At 44.1% G+C, this 27,799-nt stretch overlaps 1 protein-coding gene across 9 annotated transcripts in view; it reads left to right on the top strand.

The window, feature by feature from the left end:
* The window catches only part of TNIK (TRAF2 and NCK interacting kinase), a 291,911-nt gene that overhangs the window by 32,467 nt on the left and 231,645 nt on the right, over positions 1 to 27,799 (top strand). For all 9 annotated transcript variants that reach the window (XR_014564274.1, XM_083739146.1, XM_083739148.1 and 6 more), the window contains exon 2: positions 20,295 to 20,360. Coding sequence is in view for 7 of the 9 variants with exons in the window: in XM_083739146.1 (XP_083595272.1) it covers positions 20,295 to 20,360 (66 nt within the window). In the remaining 2 variants the exon portion in view is untranslated. The remainder of the gene's footprint in view (positions 1 to 20,294; positions 20,361 to 27,799) is intronic.

Here is a 27,799-nt window from a genome sequence, read left to right as displayed (position 1 = left end):
TTGGGGCGACTTCATTGAGTACAGCTCATTATATCTGAGAAAATTTCTGAGATTTTTATTTTTATTTATTCCTCCTAGGAAAAGAAGGCTAGCTTGCAATTTTTTCTCTGAATAGTTCCAAGCTTTTTGTTGTTGTGGTGGTGGTGGTGGCCCCATCTCCTCCCTCTCACCAGCCATCATGCCCCAAACTCCATGTGCTCCTGCCATTTTATGAGTTTTTCGAACAGGTTTTATACCGCTATGTGGAGCCTGCATATACATAAGATTATTGTCGTGTGTGCCACTGCCATTACATTGTTTCGGTCAGGGTGCATGTTACGAATTTTCTAGATATGCCCTCAGAAGACCTACACCTCCCCCCCCCCCATGCTCTTCAATGTGCAGTGGTTCACCATCCAGAAAATTCTCAGTGGCACAAACAACATGAACTGCTTTTTGCTAACCTTTCTTGGGGGTTACATCTCTCCCTTGCATGCAAATTGCCCATAGATGTGTCAGATTACCATTAATTTATAACGGGCAACTGTTGTGTAAAATGACCTGGCTTGCATCTATGCTTTCCACATCGGAACATTGTTATACATAACTGCAGTTAAGAGACTTATCAAGACTTTATCTTAACAAGCAGAAATGAGCAGCACGTCTTGCTGTTTTATTTCTTTATATTTTTGCACAAAACAGTAGAGAGGAAATGTGCTTGTGTCTCTCCCCCATTGATAGGCAGAGTGAGGTGGCCACCTCAGGCGGCTAATTTTGGCTATCATGAAAGGGCAGTAGTTGTTTTTATAAAAAACTTACTCAATTTATTGCAAAGCTAAGCAGGGTCCAGTATGGTTTCAAATTGGTTGGATGACCACGTGTCGAGATTCCAGCATTGCAGAGGATTGGACTAGATGACCCTTGAGACCCCTTCCAACTCTGCAATTCCGTAATTCTATTATTCTCTGATTATTGATGTACCTTTACAGTGTTCTTGGGATTTTTCTGCCTCATGTGCCAAATTACTTTGGGCACACCCAACTAAATAATTGTGTGAGTGGAATGACTTTCACTTGCACAGTGGGACTTCTCACCTCCTTTCTTCCCTCCGCTCATGCCCCACACAGTCCCAAATTGGCTCCAGAGGGTTGGAGGAACCCCACAGAACAGATTTAGGGGGCGTGCAGGGGAGCAGAGGAGGGGAAAGTCCAATTTGCAAGCAGAAGTCATTTTGCCCAGGCATGGAGAAAATTAGTGCTACTTCTTGGGCTGCCACTCCTTTTGAGCCACAGTTGGCTACAGACAGGCCCATTCCTTTCTTCTGACTGTGGGATAATTATTTTATTTTAACAAGTGATCACAGGAGCCCAAGGCCCTTCCCATCCATCTGCATCACCAACGCACATGTATTCATTGATCGAATGGCAGGCTAGCACGCATTTCCAGTGGCTTTAATTTCACTCGGTGGATCAGCATATCTGTAGGGCTTCTTCAAGCTGTATCTTCACCTGCTTCTCTACTGTGACCCTACAGATGTCAATGGATTCAAAATTCCATCATCCTCGAGTTGGCTTGACAGGGATCTGTAGTTCAAAACACCTGAAGATTCATTGCCTCCTGTGTAGATGCATAGTTCTTGAGCCAGGTGCAAGAGGGCTGGATCCAAATCCAAGACAAGTTCATGCATCTATTCATGCTTTGCATGTAGAAGATCTCAGGTTCAATCACCATCATCTCCTCCAAGCTGATGTCTGGTATCTGGAGAGTCAGCGCCTACCTGAGTAGACAGAATTGGGCTAGAATAGACTAGCGGCTTGAGGCAACTTCATATGCTCAGCTCTGTTGAACTGTGTCCTCCTTCATTCATTGTCCACTCCTGTTAAGGAACCTCTGCCTATCTACTATGCAACCAAAGTCTTCTGTAGCAGCTTTTGGAGCACACTATTGGGGGAACAGTATGTATGTCAGTCTCCTCTAACCTGGTGCCCTCCAGAAATTGTTGGACTTGTAACTCTCTTCATCCCTGGCTATTGGCTGATGAGAGCTGACCTTCAAGAACATTTAGAGGAGAACCAGGTTGTGGAAGATTAACAGGTAGCCTAGGCCTATTGAGATGATAGCCTAGGATGGCACTCAACCTTCCTCTGCATATTGTAAGAGATGGTTGGTCATGAAAGAAAGGCTTTCAGAAACCTAAGGAGAGAGGTCAGTTTGAGGACTACTGCTTTAGGAATGGGCACATTTGAGAGAACCCTTTTTGGAGCGAAAGCCAGCTATAAGAATGGAACACCTAAAGTGTTTGGGGCTTTATGTGCTACAGAGATGGATGCTGTTGGATGGCAAAGAGAGAGAATCTTTGTTGTACGTGTGTTTTTAGTTTGCTTAGTTTATCTGTGGTTGTGTGTCCACAAAACACTGGCTGTATTAAGTTACTGGAATGTGTGCAGGGCTGCAGAAGATGTTTTCAATAGGGCAGAATTCCAGGCTCTAATTTAATAACAAGACCTCTTCTGGATAAACACCTGCAGCCTTTGGCACTGAATTTATTTAGTTCAGGATACAGCCGTTCTCTAGTATACTGGGAGCATCTTTGAATTATCATTTAACAAACCAGTAGGTGAGTAAATTGGCTTTTTCAAGTCTCTTAATGAAATCTTGCTTCCTGGTCACAGGTGCCTGTTCTTTAGTTCCACTGAGAGGTCCCTAATGAAGAGGGCAAAACCATATTAATGGTAGTCTTTTTCCTAAAGTCGCCCCAGGAAAATTGCATTTGCTGCTCGCTTCTGACTGAAATATTCTCTGAGGAAAAGTGTGCACGGCTTATCTTAACTAAAATTTGCGTATTTGTTATATTCAGTCAAATGTGTTTATTTGGGATAGGACTTTATTTATTTATTTGCTTAAAGAGATGGCAGGTTGCATTAATAATAAGAATGTAAGAAACTGACTTGTATCAAGTATATCCCTGGTATATCTCAGTTCTTGGTTCATCTAGCTCATTGCCGTCTATGCCACTGGTTTTCAGCCAGTCCTGAACCAGTTTCAGGGTTGTTGTGGGGATAAAATGGGGAGGGGGAACCACCTTGAACTGTTTGGAGGAAAGGTGGCATATACATGTCATTTGATTGAGAGACTCTTTTTTTGCAAAGCGATTTGAGGTTTGTTTGTTTAAGAAATCAAGTAGTATATAAATGTTAAATAAATACATGTAATAATAACGAAGTAGTTGGCCCTGCCACATTTCATCCAGCGGATGCCAAGTCAGACTTGCCACATTTTTGGGAGCTGGTGGGGGGAAGTGAGGTGCGATATTCCTACGTTGTGGTATTTGCTCTAGATGTGTAGAACATGCCATTCTCTTTCACACCCTCAATGCTCTAATGCAGGGATCAGCAAACTTTTTCAGGGGGCCGGTCCACTGTCCCTTAGACCAGTGTTTCCCAACTTTGGGCCTCCAGCTGTTTTTGGACTACAACTCCCATCATCCCTAGCTAGCAAGACCAGTGGTCAGGGATGATGGGAATTGTAGTTCAAAAACAGCTGGAGGCCTAAGGTTGGGAAACACTGCCTTAGACCTTGTGGGGGGCCGGACTATATTTTTTGAGGAAAAATGAACAAATTCCTATGCCCCACAAATAACCCAGAGATGCATTTTAAATAAAAGGACACATTCTACTCATGTAAAAACATGCTAATTCCCAGACCGTCTGCGGGCTGGATTTAGAAGGCAATTGGGCTGGATCCGGCCCCCAGGCCTTAGTTTGCCTACCCATGCTCTAATGTGACCTTGCGTTGTGGAAACATACCCCATTAAGCACAGGTAATATTGAAACAGAAGCTTTCGCCTTCTTTTCCCTCAGAATTTGCTCTTCACTGATATGGGTGCTCCGCTCGTGCAGACTAAGGGCTTGTTCTCTTTGGGTCAGTGCTCCTAGAAGGGGGGGCTAGATTGTCCGCATGATATTGGTTGCTGTGGCCACAACACAGACTCCTCTCTGGTGGGCATATAACTTCCCCAGTGACATTCCTCATGAGCTTAATGTAAATATTATAATTCCCAGGCGTATGTAGGATGCCACACTGAGCTATTATGGAATTACTGTGCTGAAAAGTGGGAGAATCAAGCTTGCCACCCACACAAGACCGGTAGAGGCATCCCACCAGAATTCTGAATATCAGAAGCTGAGCAATAGTCCTGAGCATTTCACAGACAAAAGAAATAGGAGAATTGGTACCAACTGCCCAACTGCTGCATGTTCTCCTCAGACTTTTGAATGCTCTGTTCCTTTGGCCATCCCAGGAGAATGGTTGTTTTAGGATAAAGACCTAATAGGACTAAGGATCAGCCACTTCAGTGTGTACAATAGTGGACTGTATGTAGCATGGCACTGTGGTGTTGATGTGCAAAAGCAGTGTGTCCAGCTCCTGTTTTGAGGTGCAACTACTTAGGGAGCTCCATGCTACCTCTCCCCACCCCCAAATGTAGTGAAGAAAACATTCCCCGCTGCAGCTAGGCCATCCACTGTGGAAGCTCTTCTCCTCTGTTTGTTCGCCACCATGGAAGGTACTGTAGAGTTCTTCCATGCAAGGAGGGACTCTGCCCCATTGTTTCTGATGTAAGTGACTCTGGTATAGCTGTGGTATATATTATTTGAGTGTGGGGGGGTGGCTAGCTCTATCCCACATGGTGCTATAATCCCCCTCATGCAGTCTTTCCGCATGGTGGAGGAAGGATTGTGTGACTCCCTTGAGACCCTGGAGAGGGACATAAATGCTGAAGAATGATACCTCTGGCAACTAATCCAGAATGCGGCAGCTAGACTGGTGACTGGCAGCGGCCGCCGGGACCATAAACAAAACTGCATTGGCTCCCAGTATGTTTCTGAGTGTTGGTGCTGACCTCTAAAGCCTTAAACTTCTTCAGCCCAGTATACCTAAGGAGCCTCTCCACCTCCACCGTTCAGCCCGGACACTGAGCTCCAGCTCCAAGGGTCTTCTGGTGGTTCCCTCACGATGAGAGAACCAGGCAGAGGGCTTTCTCAGTATTTGCACCCACCCTGTGGAATGCCCTCCCTTCAGATTGCAAGGAAATAAACAACTATCTGACTTTTAGAAGACATCTCAAGGTAAAGGGAAGCTTTTAGTGTTTGATGTCTTACGTTTTGTTGGGAGCCGCCCAGAGTGGCTGGGGCAACACAGTCAAATAGGCGGCAAATAAAGTAAGTTGGTGACACACTTTTCAGACATGCATCATTTGTGACACAGTAATTCAGTTTTACTAGCAAACCAGAGGTCAAATGAACCCCTTTCCAGCCCTGGGAGGAGCATGGGAGCGTTTGCACAACACACCGACACACTAACATGCCACGACACACAGTTTGGAAAGCTCTGCACCACAGGGAAAAGGAAACTTTTAACAATGCATTACCCTGTGGGCAAAACAGGGACAAAATAAGGATTGTGATTTATCTGGGACAAATGGAAAAATGGAGAAATAGGAATGGTGGGAGTGTCTGCCCGAGAACGACATACAGAATAGCAATCAGATAGTGTGTGTGTACCAGACCCAAATGCCACAGACCTGACGTTATAGTGGCTTATGGGAGAGGAAATGCAGGAAGCCAGAAGTGACGATAGAAGCCTAGATCTCTGTGTGCATACTTAGAGTAAGCTGCAGCCCTATTGCACCCATGCACATGCGCGCGCACACACACACACTCACACCCTCTTCTGGTTCACAGCAGAGAGCAAGTCATGCCAAAAGTGGTTTGCAATTGCGAATGAGCAGCCTGCTTCTTTTTTTTTTTTTTTTTTTTTTTTTAATAAATTTTTATTAGGGGTTTTTACAAAATAAAGTACAAAAATAAACAACCTTTCTTTTATCTCAACAGAGTTTCATGACTTCTTTGGACTTCCTCACATCTCCCGCTGCCATTTTCATCAACATAAATTTTTCCCAGCAATTTATCATCTAATTTGCAAATTTTATAACCACTTATTTAAATATAATCCTCTGTAAATTAATTTCTCTTAATCTCACTTTACATCCCATTTCGATCCGATTTTGTGGTGGCCAATTATTTATGATCAAACATCCTACTTAACTTTCCACCAAATCACAATATTTTTGTAAATAAGTCTTAAATTTCCTCCAATCTTCTTCAACCCTCTCTTCTCCCAGGTCTCGAATTCTGCCAGTCATCTCAGCCAGTTGCATATAGTCCATCAGCTGCATCTGCCATTCTTCCAGAGTGGGTAGATCTTGAGTTTTCCACTTCTTGGCGATAAGTATCCTTGCTGCTGCTGTTGCGTACAAAAAGAATGTTCGGTCCTTCTTTGGCACCATCTGGCCGACAATGCCCAGGAGGAAGGCCTCTGGTTTCTTAAGGAAGGTATACTTAAATACCTTTTTCAGCTCATTATATATCATTTCCCAGAAGACCTTCACCCTGGGACAAGTCCACCAGAGGTGAAAGAATGTTCCTTCATTTTCCTTACATTTCCAACATTTATTGTCTGGCACATGGCATATTTTGGCTAGTTTAACTGGGGTCATGTACCACCTATATATCATTTTCATTACATTTTCCTTCAGAGCATTACATGCCGTGAAGTTCATCCCCGTGGTCCACAACCTTTCCCAATCCTCAAACATAATATTATGCCCAATATCCTGTGCCCACTTTATCATGGCCGACTTAACCATTTCATCTTGTGTATTCCATTTCAACAGCAAGTTATACATTCTTGAGAGTACTTTAGTCTTAGGTTCTAACAATTCTGTTTCCAACTTCGATTTCTCCACCTGGAATCCTAACTTTTTATCCTTTTTAAAAATTTCTTGAATCTGAGCGTAATGTAACCAGTCTCGCACTTTGTCTTTCATTTTTTCCAAACTCTGCAATTTCCAATTGTTACCCTCTTTCTCTATTATTTCCCAATATTTCGGCCATTTGGCCTCCATATTGGGTCTTTTTCGGGCCTTAGCCTCCAGAGGTGATAGCCATCTTGGAGTTTTATTTTCCAATAGGTCTTTGTATTTTGTCCAGACATTAAACACTGCTTTCCTGACAATATGGTTCTTAAAGGCCTTATTGATCTTAACTTTGTCATACCATAAGTATGCATGCCAGCCAAATGCATTGTTAAAACCTTCTAAATCTAACACATCAGTGTCCTCTAGAAGTAGCCAGTCTTTTAGCCAGCAGAAAGCTGCGGCTTCGTAGTACAACCTTAAGTCTGGCAGGGCAAAGCCCCCTCTTTCTTTCGCATCAGTTAATATCTTAAACTTAATTCTGGGCTTTTTGCCCTGCCAGACAAATTTAGAAATATCTCTCTGCCACTTCCTGAAGCACTCCGTCTTATCCACAATTTGCAATGTTTGAAACAAAAACAACATCTTAGGCAATACATTCATCTTAATAGCAGCAATTCGGCCTAACAAAGAAAGCTTCAATTTTGACCAACTGTCCAAGTCTCTCTTAATTTCAGACCAACATTTTTCATAATTATCCTTAAATAGACTCAGATTTTTTGCTGTTATGTTTACCCCTAGGTACTTTACTTTTTTAACCACAGTTAGCTCTGTTTCTCTCTGAAACCGTTCTGACTCTGCATCTGTCAAGTTTTTTCCCAACACCTTAGTTTTCTGTTTGTTTAGTTTAAAGCCCGCTACCCGACCAAAGTCCTGAATCAATTGTAATACTCTTTTTGTACTAGATTCTGGCTCTTGCAATGTCAAAACAAGGTCATCTGCAAAAGCTTTAAGTTTATATTGTTTCGCTCCGATCTGAATCCCTTGCACCAACCGGTCCCCTCTAATCAAGTTCAAGAGCACCTCCAGGACAGAAATAAACAGCAAGGGGGAAATCGGGCAGCCTTGTCGTGTCCCTTTTTCAATCTTAAACTCTTCTGTAACCACATTGTTGACTATCAGTTTTGCCTTTTGTTCTGAATAAATCGCGTCAATCCCATTTTCAAAACCCCGCCCCACTCCCATTTCTTTTAAATTCCCCTTCATAAATTTCCAAGAAATGTTATCGAAGGCCTTCTCCGCATCTATAAAAATTAGAACTGCTTTAGTGTTAATATTTGTTTGCAAAAGCTCCAAAATGTCAATAATGTTCCTTGTATTAGCAAATAAATGTCTTCCTGGGAGAAAGCCTGCCTGGTCTTTATGAATTATCTCATTTAAAACTCTTTTGAGTCTTCCTGCCAAAACGTCGGCAAATATTTTGTAATCCACATTTAAAAGGGAAATGGGACGGTAGTTCTTAAGTTGTGTCTTTTCAGTTTCTGATTTTGGTATCAATGTGATGAAAGCTTCCTTCCACGATTCAGGCGCCTTCTTTCCCTCCATAATTTCATTGCTGACCTCCATCAGTGGTTGAATCAAATAGTCACTTAATGTCTTATAGTACTTGGAGGTCAAGCCATCTGGCCCTGGAGACTTGCCCAACTTCATATTCTGAATGGCCTGTTCTATCTCTAATCGTGTTATTTTACTATTCAGGAGTGATCTATTTTCTTGTGATAGTTTTTTAAGTCCATTTTTCTCCAAAAATTTTGCAATCTCTTCCTCCTTTTGTGGCCCTTGAGTGTATAATTTCTTAAAATATTTCTGGAAACATTTTCTAATTTCCACCGGGTTCTGAATATTCCTTCCTTCTATTTCCAAATTTGTTACTATGTTCAGCTTTTGTCTCTTCTTCAACTGCCAAGCCAGCAGTTTCCCACATTTATTAGCCGATTCAAATGTTTTTTGTTTCATTGATTTAATCTTCCATTCTATTTCCTGATTTATCAGTTTAGAATATTGTGCCTGATGAAGTTTAATTTCTCTCAAAATCGGCTGTGACTTCGGGTTTACTCTTAGTTCTTCTCTAACTCTTTAATTTTCCCCAAAATCTTGTCCTTTTTCTCATTTTGTAGTCTTTTCTTTATGGCGTTCTGTTGTATCAAGAACCCTCTCATCACAGCTTTGCTTGCGTCCCAGATTGTTCTTTTTTCCACAGCAGTGTTCAAATTTATCTCAAAATAGTCCTTTATTGTTTTTTTGGCCTTCTTGATAATCTCCTGATCTCTAAACAAGTTGTCATTCATCTTCCATCTAAAGGAGCCGGTTGGTAATAATGTCATGTCCATTTTCAACGCGTTATGATCGGAGCAGGTCTTTGGGCAGATTTCCACTTTCTTCACCTTAGGAGCCAGACCTCTAGAAATCCATATTTGGTCAATTCTTGTCCAAGTCAGTTGGGCTTCAGAGAAAAATGTTCCTTCTTTCCCTAAGGGGTTCTTTGTCCTCCATATATCAATCCAGTCCATGTTGTCTGTCATTTCAAAAAAGGTCTTTGGTAGTCTGCCTTCTTTAGTAACCTTTTGGCTTTGTGACCTATCCATGTTCGTTGAAACGATCCCATTCATATCTCCCATCATGATGATGTTATCATAGTCCAGATAATCCAGCATAATCTCATGCAACTTCTTGTAAAATTCTGATTTCCCTTCATTTGGAGCATAAATTCCTAATATCAAAATTTTCTCTCCTTGGTGCTGTATTTCAATTGCCAAAATTCTTCCATGTTCATCTTTAAATAGAAATTTTGGTGAGAGGCTCTCCTTTGCATATATCACCACTCCTCTCTTCTTAACTGAGTCCGAAGATATAAATTCTTGGCCTAACCTTTTATTTACCAATATTTTTCTGTGGAGCCTAGTCACATGTGTTTCTTGTAAACAAGTAATGTCTAGTTGCTCCTTTTTTAATATGTGAAAGATTTTCTTCCTTTTTTCCGGACTGTTGCAGCCATTTATATTCCAACTTAAAAGTTGCAGAGACATCCTGGATAGATCTGTTTAGTTTCCTTGGGATGGTATTTTGTTCTGTGAGTCTTCAGGGTTCTGAGGTACAGGCACCTGTGGTGGTTCAGGCCCTGAGGGTAGTTCAAGTCCTTTATGAAGGTCCTCTCCGTAGGCAGTCAAAAACTTATCCCTATCTTCCAAAGTTCTAATTTTAATCTTCTTCCCTCTAAAGGTAAAAGATAATCCTTGGGGAAAGTCCCACCTAAAGATGATTGAGTTGCTTCTCAGCAGTTTTACTAAGTCCAAATATTCAGATCTAAGATCCAACAGCTGTTTAGGAATGTCCTTAAAAATCTCAATTCTTTTGTCCGAAATGTTCAGGGAGCTTCCGTAGTGCAGGCCCAAAATCTTGTCCCTTTCCTCCTTTGATCTCAACGTAATCAAACAGTCTCTGGGCTTTTCTCTCTTTGTGAGTCTTCCAAGTCTGAAGGCTGACACAATTTTAAAGTCTTCCTCCTCTAGACCCCAGAACTTGGAGAATTCTTTGGTCAGAAACTCAGCTAGATTACCTTCTTCCACTTCTGGTATCGATCTTATCCTTAAATTAATCTCCCTGTTCCGAAGTTCCAACATGGAGAGGTAGGTCTGGTGTTCCCCAACCTGCTTACTGAGCGGCCTTACTTCTTTTTCCAACTCTCCCACTCTTTGGCTGGTCTCTTCGGCCAGTTTCTGATTTTCACCTGCAGCCTCCTTCAGTTGTCCGATTGCTTGTGCATTCTGTGCAACTTGCCCAGATAATTTGTTTAAAGTTTCTGTATTAAGGTCAATTTTCGCAGTTTGTTGGTCAACTTTCCTGTCCAAAGACTCCAATTTCTCAAGAATTCTCTCTAATACAGAACCAGATCCTCCTGAGGCCATCTCTTCTAGTTGTAAATCCTCAGTTTCTTCCTCCCCTGCCTGTGACAGGGAGGTAGCTTTTTCCTCCGAGGGCAAAGTAGGCACAGATGATCTGCGTGCTTGTGAGGCTGCAGTTACGGTTGTCAGAGTTGTTTGTCTGGTTCTTAATCCCTTTCTTTTTGCGCCACTCATTCCAAAGTTATCTAGCAGTCAAGGTCAAGCTGAGTTGTTCCCATGGGAAAGCTACGGCCCAGGTGGTAGCAATCAAACAGAGGGCCGGGAAATAGAAAGTAAAACAATGTTTTTGTTGTAAATCCTCAATCCTCTAGGGGGAGCATAAAATGTCCTAGGAAGAAGAGTCCATTCCACATACGAAATCTGAACCAATACTTAGGGATCTTCACAAAAGTAGTTTTAGCAGAGTTGGTTTTAGGTTTGCCACAATATTTCAAGTTGTGCTTACTGGAGTTCCAAAATGCAAGAACGTAACCATTCTGAACTCCCTCAGACTGTCTCAAAGTTTAAATAGAATGTATCCAAATTTGCAGTCTGACAGTTCTACTGCTCAGGCAGTTCTGACACCTGGGCTTCTTAAACAGAATTGTAATCCACAAAGAGAGTATATAAGTCCTAATAAAAGTCCAAAAATCAATTGCTTACAGTCTTTAAAGGGAAAAGTAATTTCTGCGGGTGCTCAATCTGAGCTGTCAAAAGTTCTCTCTATGCCTCCACTCCTCCTGCTCTTTGCTTTAAAAGTCAATGGCTGCGGAGGACGGACTTCCTTTTCCTCGTCTCTCCGCTTTCAGCTTATTTTCAATATTTTTAGTCCCGAAATTTAATAAAGTCCTCAATTACTCACGGGTTGTTGCGTTTTAGAATCTTGTGTTGAAGGAAGAAAGGTCGGCGCTCACCGGCAACGGCAGCGCGGCTTCGCTCCGCTGAATGCGCATAGACCCACAGCGCCGCTACCCCCTCTGCGATCCGGAGCCCCTTACGGGGTTCCCTCAGCGTTTCGGGGGTAGCTCCTGGCGCCCGCCGGGTCCCGAGACCGCAGGCTTCCGCTGCCTGCGGTTTTCCAGAATGGGTCTCCGCTTCGCCGTAGCGGACGACCCTTTTCCAGCGTAGCTTCCCTCTCCCGGTTAGGAAAGGGCAGCCATTACCGTTCGCGCCGCCTCCGGAAGTCGCGAATGAGCAGCCTGCTTCCGGCAGAGTGGGTGTCCCTTGAATTTGTGTCGCCCAAGGCAGCTGCCTGCCTGGGGAAAGAGGGTCTTTAAGCTGCATTGAGGTGCCACAACATAGTCTCTCAACACCCTAAAGGGTGTGAAGAAACTGGCGGAACCCTGACCTCACGCTCCCATTTTATTTTTTGCCGTTTTGCATATCTGCGTCTGTTTGGCTTTTTCCTTTTAAGCATGGCTGCACCCTTGACAATTCAAGCCTAAAAGGTCATCTTAATTAATATTTCTGGATTAGTGGGATGGCAGACGCGGCGGTTGCTGGTAACAGCAGAGATGGAGCCTTGCTCAGAAAATGGCTTTTCAGGCTGGTGCTCTCAAGCAGAAACATCACAATCGGGCAGCCTGATATAATTAGAAACGTGCTGGTTTATTTATTTATTTATTTTGCAAAAAATTAAAAAAATATCGCAGGAAGAAGTGTTCCTTTCCCTTTTTTTAATCTGAGGAATTTCCATTGGTTTTCTGCGCGTTGCTGGCATCCCACCCCCACCCCCAGTTTTATACAAGTGTCCTGTGGTTTGTACTCGTTAGCTCAGCAGTGTGGGTTGACATGGTGTAAGTAGGGTAGCATTAAAGGGCTACCTGCCCCAGTCTAAACGGGTTTTACATAGCCTGAAATATGATGCAATATATTGTCATAATATTGCAGTGAATCATCCCAATCTTGGAGTGGTGAGAAACATCAGGGGCGCCTGTGCGTAGCTAGGCTTAGGTTTCCTTGGCATGAAAGTCAGTGGAAACTGTGGTGTCGTTAGGATATATGGTTTTATTCACAACCTGAGCATAGGCTCACAGCATTGACACTCTGCCAGATCTTGCTTTGCCATTCAGTTTCCAAGGGAGCCCCCCAGCTGTGGCTCAGGTTCGCACAGAGCAGACATGTCTCTGTGTCTCCAGCTTCCATCATCGGTCCAACCCACACAAAGAATTCTCCCCTTTGTCCGATTGTGTGGCATCCAGTCAGGTGAGATGGAGACAGGCCCACCCATATGCCTCTATGGCAACAGAGCTCACTCTTTCAAGATGCAAATGGCAGGTCCTTAGCTGAGCTTGACACAGGAACTGGCCTTCAACAATCTTCCTTCTATAGTTTCTAGTCTTCTGTACACAGACTTACAGGTTTGGAAAGGACCTATGGTGTCACACAGACCATTCGCCCAAACCCATAACAGTGTTAATCTTAGAAAGATTATACATGTTGTCAAGGTAGTACATACCACCTTGCTTAAGAGGCATTGTGAGGACAGTAGACCAGGCAAGGTGAACGCTGTTGCACCTTCTCATTGGTTCTTTGCCTGCAGGCTAGCAAAGCAATGTGGCGGAGGGAAAATATTGGCGCTAGCAGCCAACAAGATTTTTGCCCCAGCAGGCCTGAGTCAAAAGATGGCATCTGTTCTAAAACCAATGTGGGTAACGAGAACTCGAAATTTTAGCTAGTTAATCGATCTCTCAACCTTTACATTTTCGATGTGCCTGGTGTCATTTTGGGGGCAAAGTACAGAACTGGGATTCTTGCAGGGACACAGCAATTTATTGGGCTGTAGACTGGCTTTGTGGGTATTGAAGATGCTAATATAATGTCCCTGGTTGGGGGTGGAGGGGATGCGGTGGTCGAGCAGGGGGAGGAGGAGCAAAGGGGAGATCCAGCCACGGAGGGAGGGCCTTGGTGGCACCCAAGGGAAGTATCAGGAGAACATTGGGACCCCGTGGAAGATCTCTGGGCAAGCAGGATGAAGGAGGAATTATGGTCAAAACAAAAAAAATTCCTTCCAGTAGCACCTTAAAGACCAACTAAGTTAGTTCTTGGTATGAGCTTTCGTGTGCATGCACACTTATGGGTTATTGGGTTGTTGTTTTTATTTTGATTGTGTATTTTGTGTTTTTATATTCTGATTTTTTTCTGTGAACCGTCCTGAGACCTGCGGGTATAGAGAGAGGTATATAAATTCAATCCATCCATCAACCAATATTTTCCCAAGTGAGACCCATGCCAAAGAGCCCTTATACGGAAGTCCTGTCTGCAAACAGACATAAAGTCAAGCAGAGCTCGCGAGGGATCTAGAAGAGAGTGGTTGTTGCCAAAAAAAATTCCAAGGGCCAGATAGTGGTGTCCAGAAGGCCACATTTGGCCCCCCAGGCCAGGGCTGAGGTTCCCCACCTCGGCCTGTAACAAATAGTCGAAGGGGAGAGGCAGACAGAGGCAGAAAGGGAAGGATGGAGGCTAATACTGTTGCCCATACTTGACATTTGTTACAGTTGGTAGTAAGAAGAAAAACCAACGATCGTGTGGGAAAAGGTTGGTTTTGAGGAAGGAGTTGTGTTGGAAAAGCACCAGAGCTATGTGGGAGGAAGGACCTCTGATCACAAGGGGCTTGTCATGTGGTGTCTGGCCCCCACATGGTTGTATTTTAGATGGCCAGCCACATGTCTGCTGTGTGGTTTGTGGTTTGTGCTTGCGCTAGTGTTTGCTTGGTTCTGATATCTCGGTTCCCATAGCCTTTTGGTGGTGGAAAGACAAATAAAGGTATTTGGGTGGGGAAAGGTAATAGCAAGCCCCCTGGTGTTTGTCTGTGAAATGAGCTCTGTGTGGGAAGGCTGAGATTTGCTAAGCAGAATGTAGCACATCGCTATAAGCAGCAAAATCCCAAGTTCCATAATCTATATAAAAAAGTGACTATATTTGGTCTGAGATTATGCTCTGCTTATGCTGCGCCGGTCTCCATTTAAGCTTTTCTGAATAATTTACAGAGCTCCATTAAACGCTTTCATATTTTGATTCCTAAATGCCAGAGAACATTTCCTGAGCCATTTCAGCTCCCTGTATTCCCTGGCACAGTGCTGCACTCTCCAGCTCTCTGGGATTCTAGTTTGTAGTACTAAGCAATTTGCAATTTCTCCCCTCGCCCCATCCAGACAAAGCAAGTATAGCCAAGGCCAGTTCAAGACTGGTCTCCTTAAGAGGCTATTTCACAGAGTTGGAGCTTGGGGTGCTGTTCTGCAGCCCCCACTGTTGACCTGGTTGGTTCCTGCTCCTGTTTTGGCACTTCCATCCAGATCTGCCCCCTCCAGCCCCCATGCTTCCTGGCCATTATTATAGACCAGTCTGTCCCTAATTGATGACTTGCAGGTGATCCTAGAATCTTAGAATTGTAGTGTTGGAAGGGACCACGATGGTCATCTAGTCCAACTCTGTGCAATGCAGGAAGCTTCTGCTCGAACCCACAACCCTGAGGTTTAAGAGTGTCATGCATTACTGACTGAGCCATGCTGGGCATCCAGCAGGGGCTGATGGGAATTGTAGTCCAACAACTCTAAATACAGTGGTACCTTGGGTTAAGTACTTAATTCGTTCCAGAGGTCCGTTCTTAACCTGAAACTGTTCTTAACCTGAAGCACCACTTTAGCTAATGGGGCCTCCTGCTGCCGCCACGCCACTGGAGCATGATTTCTGTTCTCATCCTGAAGCAAAGTTCTTAACCTGAGGTACTATTTCTGGGTCAGCGGAGTCTATAACCTGAAGCATATGTAACCTGAAGCATATGTAACCTGAGGTACCACTGTATTCTTTTAACAGCTCTGTTGCAGCAAGTTGAAATGGATTGTCCCTTCCTGGCACACACTTTTAATGCTTACAGGAGAAGATAGAATCCTGACATGTATCATTGATTGTGAGTTCTCAACTGGCGCTTACTTGGTGTGGTACAGGGGCGTGTGATCTTGCGAAAGGACTTAATGGATGTCCGAGAAGTGTTGACACGCTTTCATGTCCTCTAACTTGCTGTATTTATCTGAAGCTCAGGCTCGTAATATTTTTATACAATGATGGTAGGGGGGAGGTGTCAAGAATAATGAAGAATCATTATTCCATTGAAAGCTGTGTGGGTAAAAGCAGAATCAAGGACCAGCCCGTTGTTAGCCTGAACGAAGACTAAACGTGTGTGTTTTTTCCCCTTTTTCTTTCTGCATTTGCTAATAACTAGCATTCTGCTCCAGTTGCCATGGCTTTGGTGAAATTGCAACTGCTAGTGCCAGATGCAAAAAGAGATGCCATTCATTGACTTGACATAAGCTGCTAGGCTTCTTTGACTGACTGTGGTTATGCAAAACAGGAATAAAATATGCACACACACAGCGAGAGGGAGAGCATGCAACACAAAAATGCTTTTTAAAGATATTGCTTTTTGTTGTTAGAAAATGGGTGCACAGGTGGACTCTAAAGAAGGCAGCCTTAGGTCCTTGTTGAAACACAGGCTCTTGCATGCTGAACATCCTAGGTCCAACCCGTGGCTGTTTTAGGATCAAAGAGAACTGGAGACGATAGGGAGCTATTTCCTGTGAGTGAAAATGCAGGCTCACTGCACCAGTGATCAGATGCGGTATATTTAAAAATGGCTACCGACTCACAGGTTGTGAGAATTCATTAAATCAGATCCCATATGCACTGCCTCTGGTGATGGAGCTACCTGTCCTAAGCGCCTAGATGGCTGTGGTCTTGCTCCAGAATGAAATGCACAGGAACATGCAGCAGAACATGCATCTGATGCAGCAGAACTGGCAATCTTTATTGCATAAAAGACTTGTCCACAAGAATTTGTGTAAGAGTGTGTGTGTGTCGTGGACACTGACCAAACAAAAATGACTGGACATAGGGATAGCTGAGCTCTGCAGTGCTTGGGGGGTTAAAATGATGAAATGCAAGTGTGAGGCAGAGTGTATTGTTTTTAAACGGGTGCATGTGCAGCAGCGATCGGTGTTATCAGGTTTTGATCAGTGTGCTTAGGTTCAAATCTGTGCTCAGCTATGAAGTTGCCTGGGAGGGCTTGGGAATGTTGCAATCTTGGAGAAGGGAGAAGGGTTGGGGAGCAGGAGGTGGGGAGGACACAGATCAATATCTGTGGTATGGATTGTGCACCTCGCTGTGTGTGGTGGATGCATGTAGCAGATTGTCTGGGCATGCCCTTAAGACAGAAGCTTTGACATGTGCTTGCTTGAACTGGAGATACTGAACTCTTGAGTCCAGCACCCCAACTCCATGCATATTCCGCGTGAAAAAATGGAATGCATACTGTTTTAGTGCCTCCGTGCCCAGATTCTTCCATGCTCACAGCGTGGAATATACACCATGCACACAAGTGCACACCTACCTCTCTCCCCTATGTGCTAATCTGCCCTAACTAAACCAGCAAAGCCCTCCATAGGGACTGCTACATCAGAGTAGTGTGGATTGACTCTTAGCTACAGCATCCTTGTGCTGATTCCTATTTAGAATGAGAGTCATATCCTTCCCAGTGGTACTTGAACCAATGTAGTTTCAGCCTCGTTTCTGCAAGGCTTGTTGCTTACAGCAAGCTATTTTCCCGCTCTTGAGTTTTAATGATCAGCAACTTAAAAAAACCAAACACATTTGTTTGGCAGCAATATTCTTTTCAAAAACATGCACATATATGGTATATCCCCCCCCCAAAAAAAAACTTTGTTTTATGCAACTGCATAAGCCACAGCTTGACAATAGCTCCTGGTTTTCCCCCTTTCCCTTTTCTTTTCCACTTTGTTCCTTGTTCCTTCTCTCTGCCAATAGGAGCCTGCTGCTCTAATGGCACAAAATGCCTTTCAGGTTATAGAAACATCCCACGTCTTTGTCCATTTTGAGCTGTGTGCTTCTGTTTGAATGTTGCTGGCCCCGCTGTGCTCCGCATTCCCCTCGCCCTGTGGCATCTCCCCAGCTGAGAGGCCTTTAATGGCTTCATGGCTGGGCATTTCAGCCCAATAGCATCCTGGGAAGCTCTCTCTGTAGCCCACAGCGACGTGAAAGGCACCATTAAAAAAATCGGTTCTAGTATCCCTTGCAGCGATGTGGTGCTGGTGGCGGCAGCTGGCATGCAGGTTTGCCTTGGCATGGCCCCGTGCATAAAACACTTCTGATCTTGTGCAACGTAAGAATGAAGCCTTCCATTCTACCCTTGAACATTAAGGCCAAAAAAAGGCTCTCCTTTGTTTCCCCCCCTACCCCCTAAGCAAAATGACTTTGAAACTGTGCTCTGGAGAAGCGTTGGGGTTCCTTAGAAGCTTAGCAGGGATTTATTGGTGATCTCAATAAAGAAAGTGTAGCCCCCCTGCGAAATGACATCTCCACTTATGACCGAACGTCCTCCGCAGTGCCCAAGCACAAGGGGATGTTGGCTGCATCCTAAGGAAGGGGTGAGCAGATGTCAAGAGCTACCTTTTTATTTTCTTTTTTTGCACTGGAAGCTCTGAAGTCTTCGCTTCATAACAGAAGAAAAAATTATTCAGCATAGTCTGCCTTGTTCTAGACTGAGCTTGCAGGACTTTATAAGAATCCAAGAACACACAAAACACGCACGCGCACACACACAGAGAGAGAGAGAGAGAGAGAGAGAGAGAGAAACACTGTCTTCTGCTCTAATGGAGCACTGCTTTTTGAGGGGAGGGCTTTTTGGAGTTGATGTTATTAAACGGGAGTCTGGCAGTCTTGCTGGTGTGCTGCAAATCACCTACAGATTTACCTGTAGATCCTGATTTGCGTTATTTTCACTCCTTTCATAAGGTTCCTAATTTATGTGAGGTGCAGTCATGAGTCTCAGCCAATGCTCCATGTAAACTTGAGTTTGTGTCCCAGGAAAACATGCCCCCTAAATCTTTCACAGCTCACGTAGTTCCACTGCCAGTGAGTTGGGGTTTCTTGTTTTTTAGGTAGAAATCAATCCTTGGAGCTTGCAAACGTCAGCCAGTGAACGTTGAAGCAGGATTATAGACCGAGGATATGGCAGCTTTACCAACTGCACCCCCCCCCAAATACTTAGTTAGTGACCTGGCCATTTCTTGCCTCTTTTTGAACGTAGACCCCTGTTCTTGGCTTCTAACAGATTCAGTTTGCCCAAAGCTGCTTGCATAAAATTAGGCCTTAGGGCTGAAAGTTGCTTATCTCTCTTCCAGGTAGGTCCTACCTGAGGTCACAAATGCTTGGGAGACATGGTTGGTGGGTGGCAAGGCCATGAGAAGCGTATCAAGATAGAACTGTGGTCGTGGTAGCAACGAAAGGTCATCTGTTCTCCCATAGCTGTGAGGCAAAAAATTCCGCCCATCTGTCACCCCAGGTGCAATTCTGACAAGGCTGGACTTCAGAGCCGAGTGGAGTTAACTTAGGAAGCAAATAGTTTAAAACAAGCAATGCTGATTGTATCTACATTGGGGGAAAGCTCATAATATCACAAGGTCACTGGCCAGAATGACCAGGCCCACCCCACCCCAGTTCCAGACTCAGAACATGTCTGCTGGACAGTGGCCCTCAGCATGAGCAAAACCTAATCTGATTTAAGCTCTCACCTATCCTTTTCTCCAATGGGCTCACTATTTTGGGTGAGCTTAATGTGGGTGGCATTCTTGATGAATGTTTTTGATAGGGTCACGTGGTAGTAGTGCTTTGTGGGCACTGATATAACCCTGCCTAAGAGTTTATGAGGGACACGGGTGGCGCTGTGGGTTAAACCACAGAGCCTAGGACTTGCCGATCAGAAGGTCGGTGGTTCGAATCCCCGCGAGGGGTGAACTCCCGTTGCTCGGTCCCAGCTCCTGCCAACCTAGCAGTTCGAAAGCACATAAAAGTGCAAGTAGATAAACAGGTACCACTCTGGCGGGAAGGTAAACGGTGTTTCCATGTGCTGCTCTGGTTCACCAGAAGCGACTTAGTCATGCTGGCCACATGACCCAGAAGCTGTACACCGGCTCCCTCGGCCAATAAAGCGAGATGAGCGCCGCAACCCCAGAGTCGGCCATGACTAAACCTAATGGTCAGGGGTCCCTTTACCTTTACCTTTAAGAGTTTATGAGTGAAATTTCAACGGCGCCTAGGGATGCTAATTTGCAGTTTTCAAAACAACACGTGGATGAAAGAAGAGCCGTCCTTCAAAATCTGCACTTCTCCAAATTTCGCTGTGCGAAGTAATAATGTGTAAAAAAAGAGCACGTGCTGGAATAAAGAGTGTGTGAAAATTCATTAATTAGGGGGAATTGGTTTGCAAAAATGTGAATATTCAGCAAATCTGCTTTTGATAATTCAGAAATGAGCTCCAATATGCAAATGAATTTTCATAAGGACTTCTTAAAAATAAAATTTGCTAACTTCCGTGGAAATGTGGAGAACTGAATTTAAGATTGGGAAAAATGAGAAACTGAAGGGGTTTTGACCCTTACTACGACGCTTGCCCCCCACCCTTCTGAACTCATTCTCTCTGCCCCCTGTCTTCCAGCGCACTGTAAAAGCTCCCCTGGAAAATGCATACTGGCCGAATTTAACAAAGTTTTTATTTGCAGCCACTTTGCTACTGACCGTCTGAAATGCCTTTGTTTATTTCTCTTTAGGATCCTGCAGGCATCTTTGAACTCGTTGAACTTGTTGGCAATGGCACCTATGGGCAAGTCTATAAGGTAAGGCCTTCTGTGTTTTCCCGGAGCATGAGATCACATGCTAAGCATTCCTTGTGTATCTGTCTCTAATTTTTACTGGGCTCTGATTGTAAAGGAAGAATTAACTTCAGGGTGTTTATAGTTTCCTGCTCCCCGCCTTCCTAGTACCTGGTCCAAAAATGTACGATTGTGAAAGAGAACATTGTGTGCCAGTCTTCTGTGTTCCTATAAATATCTCTGGGAGATTGTACCTATGCGTAAACATCTTGCAAACTGAAGAGAAATCTTCCCAAGCTGATGGAGAACGTGTGTGGCTTCTTCCAGGTGAGAGCTACAGGTTGCCAAATCACTATTAATATTATTCATTGAATTTGTACACTGCCCTTCATCTGAAGATCCCAGGGCGATGATCAACACACAAATTGTATATTGATAAATTGCATATGAATAAATGGTATATTAATCGCAACCTGGGACTGGGTGTGCATGCCTCAACAGTTTTGCAGGTGCCAAAAATGGTTCAGGAGGGATTCTCTTCTTCTCTCTTTTCATTACCCTGCTATTTCCAGAAAAGCAAAATGAGTCCTCTTTGCTGCGGTAAGTGGGAGATGAGGGCCAGTGAAGGCACCTTGATTGAAAGCCACGGAGCAGCCCAAGTCTTTTTTCCTGTTGTCCACTTATTAGAGATGGGCATGGCTTGCGGCCTGCGAAATTCCTAGTGGTGTCTTGTGAGGACGACATTCGTTCCAGTGTCTGAGTATCTACAATTCAGGGTTGCGAAGCTCCCTCCTCACAGACGTTTGCCTGTCACTTTCATTGTTCGGATTTCCTTGACTGCCGAAGACATGTCTCTTTACTCTGGCCTTTCACATTTGAGATGCATGCAATTAAGACCTTGTGTTTGCAAGTAATAATAATCACTCTGTTTTAATGTGTTTTAAATTGTTGTGATACTCTGTGGGACCTTAGGTCGAAGGGCAGCTGATGATGATGATGATGATGATGATGATAATAATAATAATAATAATATATTGCCTGTCTCATGCAACATGACACCATTATAAGTTGATGGGTTTTCTGTTTACAGTCATGGGGTGTGTCTCCTTCAGGCTGTCTGCCTCCGTTTGTGATTCTCATCTCCTTAAAGGTCAGGTAGCAAATACATATAGTTCCCTGGGTTCCTGCACTTTATATAGTTATTTATTTTTGTTTCCTTACTCTCCTGTCCCACCTTACTTCCATAATGGGACCCAAGGCAGCATACATGGGATTCCCAAGCACTAACCAGACCCAGACTGGCTTTAACAAGATAGCTCAGTCAGTAGAGCGTGAGACTCTTAATCTCAAGGCTGTGGGTTCAAGCCCCATGTTGGTCAGAAAGACTCCTTGCAGGGGGTTGGACTAGATGACAGCCAGATGGGAGGGGTATAAATAATAAATTATTATTATTATTATTATTATTATTATTATTATTATTATTATTATTGTCCCCCAACTCCACAATTCAATGAACCTGTGATTCTAAGGTTCATGTACCTCAAGAACAGGTCCCCGAATGTTGCAGCAGAGGGAGAGAAGGGATGCAGGGCTCTTCCATTAGCTCTATTGAAAAACCATCTCCATCGGGCTTTTCCTTCCCTCAGCTGTCACCTGACAGCAGCCATCCAATCAGGCTGCAGCAAAGGAAGATAATAGGAAGCAGGAGCTCTGTTAGACTCCTTCACTCTCGGAACGGTTTGCACCCCAACTGGTTGCTATAAGAACCGGAACTTTAAGAATTGGTGGCTGAGTTTCATTGTTTTCCTCTTCCCTCCCCACCCCCTTTCCTTTTGTGTTGTGTCCTTTGAATTCCAAACCTGAAGGTGGGGACTGTAAAATAAATTGACTTGTAATCCTCTCTGGGAGACTTTGGCCAAAGAGTGGAGTAAAAAAATGCTTTAAATAAATAAAACCTCCCATTGCTGCCCCTCCTAATCTCTGAAAAGAGCAGAGTAGTTGTTCTTGACTATTCCCTTTGCTGTGCTCAGAGAGGGAAGGCATGCAGACAGAGGTTCTGGGTGGCCTGCGGAAGTCTTAATCCCAAACAGAGTTTCATAAGATGTTGCATGATCATTTGATGGAGGGCTAATTCTCATTAGGTCCTGGGGTTAAGATTTTAAAGCTGTTGGATTTGAGTGCATATTTTGCAATTTTTTTTTTAAATATAAAAAAACCTGGATATGGTTTTATAAAATGGTAACTCTCCCTGAGCCTTAAGCTGTAGGCAAGATTAACCAGTCATTTGTACACATTTTTTTTGGATTTCCCCTCTAAACCAACGCTTGTGAAGGCGATCTCTTTGGCATTTATGTTTTAAGATGTGACAATACTCCCGCCGCCCCCCCTTCCCTTTGTGTCCCCTCCAAATAAAAGAGGCAAGTGGAGTGTGCTGCTGATCTGTCAGCAAATATTTATTCTGAATTCTGGTTTCTGCATCCTCCGATTGCTGTAGGCTAATCCCTTCAACAAAGATGATAGAAGAGGGAAAGTGAACCAAGACTGAACAGAAACTTCTGGAGTTCTTCAGAAGTGTGAATTTCTAAAATAGCGTTAAACCCTCCTCTTTTATATCTCAGTGCAGGAGACATTTCTACTGAGTTGCTATTTTTTTCTCCCTATATTGTTTAATTTCAAAACTGCTCTGCCCCGGTTTGCTGAAGCTAAGAGCATTAGAGTGATGTCTAAACAGTTTCTCTCTGCTGGTAAAATAACTGTAGAGGTTGACCTAGTTCTAAACATGTGCATATTTCTAATAACTGCTGCTGGAAAATGTGACTACAACATCCTTTTGAAAGCTTAATGTTTCAATGGAAAAGCAGAATGGGAAATGTTATCATGCAAAGCTTGTTTTGCTTTCCCCATTTTACTGAAGTTTTACTGTTTACGCTTTAGACTTTGATTGCAACCTTTAGCATCCATTATTTCAGCAAAAAGTAAATACTTAAGAGTGGGGGAAGGTGTTGCACAGAGATTTCTGTCACCTATCTCCAGATTCTAGCTATTTCATTAGGTTATTTTTTTGAAGAAATCAGCAAGAGCACCTGGACCTATTGTAAAATTATTCAAAGCACCAGGGCTGGCCCACAACATTTTGCTGGCAGAGGTTGGATAGCTCAGTTGATTAGAGTGTGGTGCTGATAACCCCAAGGTTACAGGTTCGATCCTATATGGGACAGCTGCATTGTAGGGGGTTGTGCTAGAATGATCCTTCAACTCTACAATTCTATGATTCTAAAGTGGAACAGGAAATGGCACCTTACCCAAGCCAAGGTGCTTAGTACTCAGCGCTCATCAAGTCATTTTGACACCCAAGGCAGAAAATTTTCCACCTCCTCAGAAGTAAAAATACCAGTAACAATAAATTCATCATTCGGCGTTCAGTCATTGTTATGTACTGAGTTGAATAGGATCCAAAAGGCAGCAGTCTGATTGGTCCTGGAACAATAGGATTCAGAATGCAGCAGTCTGATTGGTCCTAGAACAATAGGATTCAGAATGCAGCAGTCTGATTGGTCCTAGAACAATAGGATCCAGAATGCAGCAGTCTGATTGGTCCACAGGAGCCACCCAATCCAGCTCCAGGTGGAAGTGAATCCGTAACCTGAGTGGCCTACAGGAGTATTCCGGAATTAGCAAATCACGTGGGGCCCATTGTGTAAATAATGTATATAAGGCAGACATTCAGGGGAAACTTCCATTCCATCACCACTATGAGCTGAATAAAGAGCATGAAATCCACTCTCGACTCTAAGTATATTTCACTTGCGACGAAGGTGGGATCCCACTGAGCTGACCACCACACACAGTGCTCAACTCTCTGTGACCCCATGAACCAGAATTTCTTCTCAAAGCTTCTCCTTTTGTCCATGGAGTGTTCATGGCAAAATACTAGAGTGGGTTGCCAGTTCCTTCTCCAAACAATAAATTAAGTAACTATAAATTTATGGCTCTTTCATGACACCCCCTGCAATGAATCTCCCCTTCCAACTCTACAATTCTATGATTCTAAGTGGCTGCCTCAGTCTGCCTAATGTTAGGACCGGCCCCGTAGAAGCACTTGGTGTGGTTGACACACAGCTAAATGTTGCACTGGGTTTGAGTGTCGAATATTATTTCTAAAGAGATCAGTAGAGGAAAACGTAGTAAGGCACCATCGCTCATCTGACCTCCGACTGGTCACATTGGTGCTTACTGGGAGGTGTGAGATAGTGGGAAGGTTGTTACGGTGCAAACACACTGACAGGAGTACCAGAGTATGCACATCCATGCACATGTAGTGTGCAGCCTGCTGTTTTTAGGGCTGGCACTGGTTGGGTTTATTTTGAACTGTTGATAATCCTTAGGGATAGAATATCTTCGTTCTTTTGGCTAAGTTTGCTTTTAAATTGGCGAAGGACAAGACTGTAGTATAGCAGGCAGAGAGAAGAAGCTTCAGCAATGTAGAACTGCAGGAAAGGGAACATGCAGATGTCCTTGGTGTGTTTACAAGAATGTCCATGCTTCATCTGTGCAATGCAGGAAGGGAGGCAAAATGAAAGAGGGGTTTCAGATCAGCCATCCCCAACCTGGTGCCCTCCAGATATTTTGGGCTACACTTCCCATCATCCCTGATAATTAGCAATGCTGACACGGGCTCATGGGAGCTGTAGTCCCAAACATCCAGAAGACACCAGGTTGGGAAATGCTTTGTTTAGATGCCTGAATGAATTTGTATGTGGGAGTCTCATTGGACTCTTGTTAACACCACCACCAACAACAACAAAAAGCACAAGATTGTTAAAACCTGGACCCTCCCAAATGGGCTCCTGAATTTTCAGGCTATTTCAGCAATTCGTCTTGAGGAAGTGACATGAGGAGAAAGACAGGGATCCTTATTGATAGTGGCAGTGGCTGTGTTATTTTTGTTCCGAAGATGTTTAGAGCAGGCATAGGCAAACTCAGCCCTCCAGATGTTTTGGGACTACAACTCCCATTATCCCTATCTAACAGGACCAGTCGTCAGGGATGATGGGAGTTGTAGTCCCAAAACATCTGGAGGGCCGAGTTTGCCTATGCCTGGCTTAGAGCAACACATTGTTATGCCATCACGTAGCCTAGGGATGGAGAACCTACGTCCCTCTAAATGTTGTTGGACTCCAGTTTGCATCAGCTCCATCCAGCATGGCAAGTGGTCAGGAAATGATGGGACTTGTAGTCTAGCAACCTGGGGAGGGGGGGGATGGCAAACGCTCCCCATCCCTGATGTAGCATCATTTTGGGGGGAGCATAGTGGCTGCCAGGATAACCACCACTGTTGAAGCGGGAGAGGGAAAGATGGCGGCAAAACCCGCAATAGATGTGGCCCCTTTCATCCCCCAAAAGTCTTACAGAATTTGGCTGAAATTTCTCCTTGGAGCTTTGGAGGGGTAGACCAGCTTTATTGTTTGTTCATTTATAACATCAGGGATTACCGTTTATACCTAGTTAATTATACTTTTATCCCTATCTTCTTTCAAGGAGCTCTGTGTAGCGTACCTTTGAACCTGGATTCAGACTTGCAGATCAGATTCAAATCTCTCTCTCTCTCCCCCCCCCCCCCAGCCCCGCCTTGATTTCTAGTTGAAAGTCAGCTCTGGTTAGTTTTAGTCATCTTTAGCGGTGGAGAAATAATGCTGCACTGTCATTAAATACTGACAAAGGTAGGGAGGAGGAGAAGGTGAGAGAGTCTGCTCCCAGTCTCTTATCTGTGGTTTTAAAATGTGGACAGCAGTTGCATCTATATCATGATGAATAGCTAAGGCCTGATAAGGCTGTTATTGTGACAGGGGATCTCTGCTTCTGTTTCCTGTTGCTATTTAATAATGTACCTTGCCGTATCTTTCTGATCAAATTATAAAATATTTCTGAGAAGGGTCAGCTGTCTGAGAATTGACGTTATAAAGAAGAAATTTTGTTGTCGTTTAGTCGTGTCCGACTCTTCATGACCCCATGGACCAGAGCACGCCAGGCACTCCTGTCTTCCACTGCCTCCCGCAGTTTGGTCAAACTCATGTTGGTCGCTTCAAGAACACTGTCCAACCATCTCGTCCTCTGTCGTCCCCTTCTCCTTGTGCCCTCCATCTTTCCCAGCATCAGGGTCTTTTCCAGGGAGTCTTCTCATGAGGTGGCCAAAGTATGGGAGCCTCAGCTTCAGGATCTGCCCTTCCAGTGACCACTCAGGGCTGATTTCCTTCAGAATGGAGAGGTTTGATCTTCTTGCAGTCCATGGGACTCTCAAGAGTATCCTCCAGCACCATAATTCAAAAGCATCAATTCTTTGGCAATCAGCCTTCTTTATGGTCCAGCTCTCACTTCCATACATCACTACTGGGAAAACCATAGCTTTAGCAGCAACTGAAAAGAAGGTCCTCAAAGTTGTTGCATCCTATATTTGTTCCTTTCCACACACCTCCCCTTTTCAAGAAGCTGATACAGCAGACGACATCGTTCCTTCTGCAGGACAACAGCAAAACCTTCTACATTAATGGGTGAGCAACCCACCCTGGAGCAGATCTCCCTCGCTTGTCATTGGGACCCCAACCGATAAGTGGAGTTGGAGAGAAGAGTTTGCAGGGTTTGCTGGGCAGGTTGGAAGCTGCTCAATTAAAACCTGAGGAAACAAATAGGCTCTGAAGTGCTTGTCTAGTTCTTGAAATGAGTAGTATATCAGCCCCCTGAAGTTCATACCTACCAGCCCAAAATCATGGTGACATCACCACCAGGCCTTGAAAACTGGGTGTGTTGCATTGGTTTTCTGTTCAGCACCTTGCATACCCTATGAGAACTAAATAAGTGTACAGTGGTACCTCGGGTTAAGTACTTAATTCGTTCCGGAGGTCCGTACTTAACCTGAAACTGTTCTTAACCTGAAGCACCACTTTAGCTAATGGGGCCTCCTGCTGCCACCGCGCCGCTGGAGCACGATTTCTGTTCTCATCCTGAAGCAAAGTTATTATCCTGAAGCACTATTTCTGGGTTAGCAGAGCCTGTAACCTGAAGCGTATGTAACCCAAGGTACCACTGTATCTTCCATTAAATTTCAGTGCTATTAATCTATTTATTTCCTTTTCATTGTACATTTATGGGATTGCTTTGGCTCCCTGGATCCATCAATGACCAGGGAGGACAGCTCCTCTTGACTGTGACCTGCATTCCCTCCCCTTGCTAAGTTTCCATTACCACAGGGGTCAGCAGACTTTTTCAGCAGTGGCCGGTCCACTGTCTCTCAGACCTTGTGGGGGTCCAGACTATATTTTTTTAAAAAAATTTAAAATGAACAAATTCCTATGCCCCACAAATAACCCCGAGATGCATTTTTAATAAAAGGGCACATTCTACTCATGTAAAAACATGCTGATTCCCGGAGTGTCTGCGGGCTGGATTTAGAAGGCGATTGGGCCGGA

The sequence above is a fragment of the Podarcis gaigeae genome, assembly GCF_964106915.1.
Source record: "Podarcis gaigeae genome assembly, chromosome: 5".
Taxonomy (NCBI): Eukaryota; Metazoa; Chordata; class Lepidosauria; order Squamata; family Lacertidae; genus Podarcis; species Podarcis gaigeae.
This window is presented reverse-complemented; position numbering and strand designations above follow the sequence as displayed.